The 8436-nt window shown below is 37.3% G+C and overlaps 2 protein-coding genes across 2 annotated transcripts in view; both read left to right on the forward strand.

The window, feature by feature from the left end:
* Positions 1 to 2286, forward strand: part of aup1 (ancient ubiquitous protein 1) — a 19667-nt gene extending 17381 nt beyond the window's left edge. The window contains exon 12 of the mRNA XM_015383370.1: positions 1757 to 2286. Within this exon, the coding sequence (XP_015238856.1) occupies positions 1757 to 1802 (46 nt within the window). The 3' untranslated portion in view covers positions 1803 to 2286. The remainder of the gene's footprint in view (positions 1 to 1756) is intronic.
* A 4641-nt stretch (positions 2287 to 6927) lies between these two features.
* LOC107090158 (N-acetyllactosaminide beta-1,3-N-acetylglucosaminyltransferase 2-like) overlaps positions 6928 to 8436 on the forward strand; it is a 3500-nt gene continuing 1991 nt past the window's right edge. Inside the window, exon 1 of the mRNA XM_015383386.1 lies at positions 6928 to 7072. The gene's annotated coding sequence lies outside the window, so the exon portion shown is untranslated. The remainder of the gene's footprint in view (positions 7073 to 8436) is intronic.

The raw sequence follows: 8436 nt of genomic DNA on the forward strand, positions 1-8436 counted from the left end.
GAACTTACTAGGACTAAGTTGCTAACTGGTTAGCAAGATGCTTCAGACAAACCGGCCACAATCAAATTTGCTTCCCAACCTTCCACCACATCAATCCTGCCCCCTTGATAAATGACCAATCGCATTCACTTTATTCACTCGTGTAAAGTCGTGCACCACTCGGGAGAATTCGGAAATGAAACGGTTGGAAAAGCCGTTTCCCTACGACTTTAAGGCAGTGAAAATAAAGATCTGTTTAACTGCTAATTTTCGTTTAATCCACACAGGGTCTAAATTTTGTATCTAGACGCAGACATATACACACATCCTTGGTAGGGTTGGGCATCATTTTAATTTGAAAGGTCAGATTCCGATTCCTTGTTTTGATTCCGGTTCCTCTCGATTCTGATTCATTAAAAAAAAAAAAGAATCATAAAAGCTTCTACATTATAAATTAGCTGTTTAACCAGAGTTCTGTCTGAATGAAAGAGTCTCATTTTCTGAATGAAATTTATTTTTTAACATCTAACCTTACTATTAATGATCACAGACTGTATATTTCAACCAGTCTGTAGATATAAAACCTTTGAACTCTTAATATAATCTTATGAATTTTCTTTTTGCAGAATTATATTTTCAAATAGAGCTTTATTGTTTAAAAACCTCACTGAAACACATTTACATATATCCAGTGTCTGATGCTTTAGTCACCTATATTGTATAAGACAGTTTTACTATTTTATTTACCTGATTCTGACTGCGATGCGGTTCTAGGTGGAGCTCCTGAAAAAAGCAGCGCAGCAGGAGGTCATCCTAACAGATTCTCATTCTCAGTGACTTTTTACTTTTTTAAACAAAGGAACAATCAGATCACATTCTCCATCATTCAGTTCATTTTATCACGTGAAACAGATTCCAATTGAACTAAAATAAACAACGGATGAAGTTGTTAAAATTATTCGGCAGCTCTTTATATTCTATTCAGAAGGCGTTGGAAACAAGGCGGGTATGTGTTAAGACGTAAAGAAAGAGAATATAAAAGGCTTCGTTCTCCCTGCAGAAGGTACGCTGTGAGGGGAGCCAACCTTAGCACAACACCGGTGCAGCGGGTCAAAGACGAGTCAGGTGGTGTTTCATCGTGTCAGCCGTGCTCCATCCTTTACATTGTATAATCCCATCTCCAGTGTCTCAGGTAGCCGGCTGGTCGTTTCCTTAATTAAGCGAAAGCCACACTTTGAAATGCTGCAGCAGAAACGGATGTCTTCACAAACACTGCTGCCAATTCTTCTTTGCTGATATCAGGCAGCTTCTATTTACGTTTGGTGGAATGGGCATCGACACCAGGAATCGAAAGTAAAAAACTTGAGCGAATTCCAGGATTTAAAAGATTAGAACCGGTTCTGATCAATTTTTAATGCTAAACCTACTCATGCTACTAACCTACCAACTTACTAATTTTTACATGAATGCAGTTTCTACTATGGGAACTTTTTATAATTGTTTGAGAAATCAATTGAAAGTGTTTTTATTAATTGGTATTACTACTTCTGAGCTGTACAGGTTGATGAAGGTCAAATATTTCCATGTGCTCCTTTAAAAAGCTGAGATGAAATCCTTTGGCATATTTTCCAAGTTGTTCATTTCTGCAGCTAAACTAACTTGTTGTGAAAATGTGAAAAGTTCACATTTATGTACCCAGAGTGAGTCCCAAAGGAGGTGGGGATCTATTTCCATAACCTGGAATGAATTTGGATAACCTGTTGTTTCTTTTCTCCAGACGTTACATTGAGAAGCATGGACTGGAACTGGAAGAAGGCCACTGAACACGTTTGATCAAAACGGGTCAGAGAGGAGAGTTTCCAACCTGTCCTGCTGTCTGTTCTCAAATGTTTTTTTTTTTTTTTTCTATCAACCCCCGTCGAGCTGGAAGAAAAACAGTTTTTGTTATTTGCAGATTCAGAACATTTACACTTTCAATGGAAAAGGTGATTTATGCACGCGTCTAATTCTTCATCCTGGCCGAGCTATAATTTTGATAACTGTTTGTATAACAATTCACTGACTGTAAATCATCTATTTATTTTTTTAACTTCAGAGTTGTGGATGAAAATAAAGTTCAGCTTGACCTTGGTTTGAAGAAATTATTCCGGGTCTGTGGTGTGTGAAGTTTTTCTCTTTTTGATATAAATGTTCGGTTTTATTAGGAATTGTAACACGATCCAGGTGGTAACAAGGTTTATTAAATCCCCAAATTCTGTTTTGAATTCTTTGATGGGCGAACATCAATTTGACTTTCACAGTTATAGATTACACTGCAAAAAATATCAGTGTGTTTTCTCTTGCTTTGGTGAGACAATTTTGCAATGGAATAAAAAGGCTTATGTTTAAAATACAAAAAAACATTAAAACCGTCTATTGATCATAACATTTTTCTTAATTAGAATAGGCTTTTTTTCCCAAATAAAATCAAATATTATTCGATCAATTTTAGTGCAACGGCTACTTAGGACATTAAGGGCTGAACTGGCATAGACAGTCAAGAAAATTATAGTAATAACATTGTCAGGACTTGACAGTACTTGGTTAATCTGTAACTTTTTATGTGTTGTAAAGGCTTTTTTATATTACATTTATCTTACATATTGTTTTATTGAATAATTTAAATGATGAATTCCAATCACCATATAATATATATGTATGGGTATATATATACATATAAAAATATATACAAAAACTAACAAGTTACACTAAAATAGTCTGTTTCAATTTGTCAACTTCTCAGTTTATCTGATTGGCTTTTAATGCGTTTGATTTTTATTTTTACATCTAAGCTGAACTATGAACAAGGATGTCAAATTCAAATAATAATACCGTAATTGAACTTTATTGATCTCACACTGGAGTAATTTACCTCTGCATTTACCCATTCCCTTAGGGAGCAGTGGGCTGCTATTGTGCGGCGCTCGGGGAGCAGTGTGGGGTTAAGGGTCTTGCTCAGGGACCCAGAGTCTGTGGGAATGGGGCTTAAACTCAGGATTCCCAGCTCTATGGAACCATCACTCCCCTTTTTTCTGGTCTAAATGCAGGGATAATGAATGATGGCCCTCGACGGACTGATGAATGGATAAAAGGAAGTATACTGAACGTGTTCAGCAACCAATCTGATCAACTAATGATGGTTAAAACACCAAAGATGCAGTAAAGTTGTTCTAAGCTATTTATCTTTAAAAATGGTGTGTAAAATACGAGAGTAAACTACCAAAAACGGTCTGGATCTACTTAAGCTAAAGTTCTAAACCAAGAATGACAGACTTTAAACAGATATACAAGCATTTAAACTTCAGAGGGGTACAATTAACTTCATGCTTTATTTGCTGTGTGCTATCGACCCACTGACTGACCAACTGGATAACATTAGAAGAAGCCAACATATAATTCATTTGATAATCAAAAGTAAAACTAAATAAAATGAAGAGATTTATTAATCTTATTTTAATGTAGAAGTTGTTACAGGATGGATGTCATACATATAGATAAATGCATTTGTTCGATCTACAATGAAAAGAACAATTAAATATTACCTGGATTTCACAAAGGTAATAAAAATATAGACTGGAAATATAGCTGGAAATATGAAAAATGCTATAAAATATGAAAAATAATTAAAAACATACATGATGCAGCTGAAAATATATGTAAATATATTCTATAAAGAAATAATTTATAAACCTTCCGCAACCCAGATAATCATATTTAACCAAAGCTGCAGCCAAGCAAAGGTTAACAAAGTGTCTTGTATTAAAATTACTTTGGAAGGAAACCTCAAAACATGTAAGCATTTGGTCCCACCAGCATGTGTATTAGCACCTGGTTGCTTGTTAGCGCCTGCTGTTTTTGCTGGTGTTTTTAAACACATAAGAAATTAAATGTTCAGGAAACCCAGACTGCTTTAGTGTAGAGAATTCCCCTCCCACTGCCAGACCTGGTAGCCCAGTTTACCTCTGTTCTGAGAACAATGAGGAGTACCCAATGGTTAACAACGTTTTTGCATTTCTCAGCTGTTGCCAAGACTAAACAGCTGCATTGCTTTAGGTTATCAATGGGAAAAGTGGAAGCAGTGTGGGGGAACAGAGATTTTATATTGCTAATCTATGGGGGTCCTCAGGATGTTCCATGGAGCTCTTCCTTTGGTGGTGAATGTCTCACACTGCAAAAACAGTTTAAAAATTAGTAGAAATTTCTCTAAATAAGTATATTTACCTTCATTTGAGTTGTTAAATAAGAAGATCTGCTAATGAAAGTAGAGCATTTTTACACATTTAAATAAGATAATTAGATACATAAAAATGAGCTTGCAGCATGCATCAAAATCTAGATAAGACATTTGTTATTAAAATAAGTATTGTTGAATTGATAATAAAAAAAGATAAAAAGAAATGTGGCCAGTGGAACAAGAACATTTTGATTTTTGCAAAAGTTGCTAAACAGGAGGGAGATCAAAAGTTTATTTTATGTGCTACATTTCAGAAATGGGTTGCAGTTTCACACTTCAACAAAAGAGGGCAGCGCCTATTTAATTTACATTTCAATTATGACAAACGCAATAATGGTTTATTTTGTTTTTTACAGAAATACTATGTGGGTGTGTATATTTCTGGACATAGAGATGGAAAGAAAGCTGAGAAAGTCAGAGGGCATAAGAATTACAGGAAGAGAGAAACAGAGAGAGAAAGGGAGGGAGAAAATAAAGAGCAGGAAAAATGGTCCAGGAAATAAACGTAGACAGACTTTATAATCATTTTATATACAAAGAGTGTATACAAAAGAGGCATTAATTCACCTGAGGGCACTATGCCCCGACAACACCCAACCAGAGTTTAGCTTTAAACCCACCCCCCGCCTAAACGTTGCACTTGTACTGCAGAGATGTACTGACCATTTTATAAGGTTAGTACATTTTTGCAGTACAAAAGCAATAATCTAAATCCACTACTGTTTAGTCTTTATAATATTCACTTACGTATTTATATGGTCGGTACATTTCTGCAGTGCAAGAGCAATAACACAAGTCACCTACTATGTAGTATTTCATTAGCTCTCTACTGAACAGATATATTCCAGAACATTACAACTTCTTTCTTTTTTTTTCTGCTTTTTTGTACTCTTTTTAAATTGTCTGTTGTATTTTATCTTGAATGGCATCTTGCTTTAAACTCTTTGTACTCTATATAAGCTACTGGGACCAGAATTTCCCTGAAGGAGTAATACCAAGGGATCAATAAAGTTGAGTCTAAGTCTAAGTTTCAGGGGCCCCAGCCCAACATAAGACCAATCATAGCCACATCAAGAGGGAGTTAGGACTGCTGCAACTTTGTTCAGGGGATGAAGGAGCAGACACAGGTAGTATGTGTGAAACCAGGTTTAGACACATCACCCATTGAGTTTGAGCATGGCTGAGCTTCTTTCAGACCTAAATGGAAATGTGTTATTGAGCACTGCAAGCCTATCCTCAAACCAGTAGAAGGACTACAGTAAAATGTTGCCCTACTTTCAGATCACAGTATTGAAATATGAAAACTATGCCTACAACATTATGCAGACTTGAAGGAGGCTCCCTTCAAGTATACATGGGGCTAAAATGGGCCACAACTCTAAATAATTACGAATGGCCTTTGGCATGTCTGGTGAAATCTAAGCTATGCTGATGGTGCAGAATGAATGGAAATGTTTTTGGTGTTCACAGTTGGCGAATCTTTTTTTAAGGCTTTTTTTCTGGAATGCTTTAGTATAGCTCTGCGAATAGATTTACCAGATGATAGGTTAGCTGATAGCCCAACAGCTTTGCTTTCACAAGCAGACAATTATGACTGATGTCATAAGGTTCTTCTTAATACCTTTAGATTAAACTTTATTGAAAATTATTTAGGAAGCAAAATCATATACAATGGAGAAGAAAAGGGAGGCAAGAAAGAAAGACAGGAGAAGAACTAAGGGGAAGAGAGAGAGATTGGGTTCGAATCCGGCCTGTGGTCCTTTGCTGCATGTCTCTCCCCCTCTCTCCTACCCCCTTTCCTGTCAGCCTACTGTCCAATTAAATTAGCCACTAGTGCCATAAATCCCCCCCTCCAAAAAAAGAAAGTGTCCAGGTTCACACACAGGTAAAGTGTTCAGCAGAAAGCATGTATGAAGATCCTGCAGGAGGCTTTAGATTGTGGTTATGGAGACCTTCCATTTAGCACCTTTAATGCCCCCTGATTGAATCCAGACAAAGCCTGGCTCAGAACAACAGGCAAACAGCTCTCTCTTTCTCACTTCTGAGCTGCTCTTGTTCTGGATTTTTCCGTTGGCTCTCTGGCTTTGCTGCTTCAAGTGTCGCAACAAAACTGTCAGGATTCTTGGACAAACATTCAATACACAAGTATTTCCAGGTTGCTGTTTAACCTGCTGACTGCATGGCTTTGGTGGGATTTCAGCTCTGCTGACAGGAAAAGCCTCGTTTCACGGCTCGAAAGCAACTTTTTCCGTTTCTAGTTTCTATAGGAGGAATGAAGACAATGAGAAGGTGCTACACAGGTTCTGGATGAACACCTCCCAGGGTCTGACTGTGATGTCAGACTACTTTCACTGTAGCTGAGCTGATGTTTCAGTTATTTTGTTCTTTATGAAATAACCTCATAACAAGGAAATAAATAAAAAAAATGTGAACTATAGAAATCAAACAGTTGCTGAGAGATAAAACGTTTTTAGACGTGATATTTGCATGTAGATTATAGACAAGATGACAGCTGTGACTGTCCTGCCTCCTGCTAGCTGGTGCTTCTACCCTGCAGCTCATCATTGGTGAAGGTAAAACGCAGCATTTCTTGTTCTGTGGTTTCTATCTGCTAGTGGGTGTTTCCATCCCCATTCTCATGCATTTCCATTCATCCAAAGCAGTCTCAGTCGGTGTTCAGCTCCACCTTCCACACTCTCTGCAGCACACCTTTGCCTCAGGACAGATAGAGGATAAACTCTCCTGTCTGAAGCACCTGGAGCTCCAGCTTCAGCCATCGGTTGAGTTTTCAGTCAATAAGGAGGGCTCCATCTGAAGCAGGTGAGGAAACTGATCACTCCTTTTCCTTCACAGCTGGAAACATTGCTAAACTCAGCTTGTCTGAGTGACAGATTATTTCTATCAGTAGTTAGAAATAACACATTGTGAGCCTCTCTTACAAAAAGGTTTTAGATTTTCTTTTGATGGGTAAAATATTTTCTCTTGTTTGAACCATTTTCCAGCATCTTTGTCGAACTGAAAGCCTGACCTTCCTGTTAGTAACGAGGAATATTACTGTCACAACGACAACTGACATCAAAATCCACTGATTTGCATTTATTTGTAATGTGTCTCAGTTTTTCTTGCTGAAGTGGCTCCAAAATATTATTGAATGATAAATATTGAATCCTTACTGTGTTTGACAGAGCAGGTTTTAGATGCCTTTATGTTTCAATTAAGTTTACTTTAGGCTAAAAGGAAATTTGGACAGAAATAAAGGAAAATAGGTATCTCTCTACTTCTATCTTTCTGCTAAAGTGTATGGTGCCCCAGAAGGGTCAACCAAACCCAGAAGTCACAGCAGAAGTTGAACTGAAACAGAAGCCAGTAAGACCTTTTAGAAAAAGACTCTAAATCAGAGGTTAATAGTTTATTATGGAGACACCTTAAAATATTTGATTTTATTTTTGGTTGTTGCAGCAAAATGTTTAACTCAATCCACAGTCACATTATTCATCAAATTAGTCATTTTAAGGTATGTCATATCTGTAGAATATTGCTCTGACTGCACCCTGCTCTGCTGCAAACTTCTCTGCTTTCTACTGCCTTGTTATTTATCAGTCTCTACAGGTAGTTAGAGTGGCATAGCCGTCTGATGCAGAGGCTCTGACTGTCTGAAAGGTCTAACTAGCTTCCAGTCTAGTTCAACTAAATGTTGTTTCTTTTTTGTTGACCCCCTTGGCCACCTTTAAAAGTAACTAAATGTTCTATGAAAAATATATTCAGAAAAGTAAAAAAAAAAATAACACTTTACTTTGTAAAGTAATGCATCGATATCCAGTATCTAAGACCAGTAAAGAAATGAGTCTAAACTCAACGAACAGACAAGTAGAGCATTTATTAGAGAAGCAGCCAAAGACTCTGGTTGAGCTGCAGGGATCCACAGCTCTGGTGGAGGAATCAGTTAACAGTTAGCAATGGTTAACACACCATTCCCTGAGAGAAACATGGTTGCGGTGCCATCATGCTTCCACATGAGCAGAGCAGTTTGATAAATCTGAGATAGGTGAGAGAGATGGAGCTGATTACAGAGCAACCCTGGAAGAAGACCTGATAGAGGCTCCAACAAAAAAAGGCTTTCAACAAAAAAAAAAATGGTTACATAAAACATTGATGGGAAAATGCGCTACCTCTGCACCACCACT

Source organism: Cyprinodon variegatus, unplaced genomic scaffold (assembly GCF_000732505.1).
Source record: "Cyprinodon variegatus isolate N-32 unplaced genomic scaffold, C_variegatus-1.0 Scaffold283, whole genome shotgun sequence".
NCBI classification, from domain to species: Eukaryota; Metazoa; Chordata; class Actinopteri; order Cyprinodontiformes; family Cyprinodontidae; genus Cyprinodon; species Cyprinodon variegatus.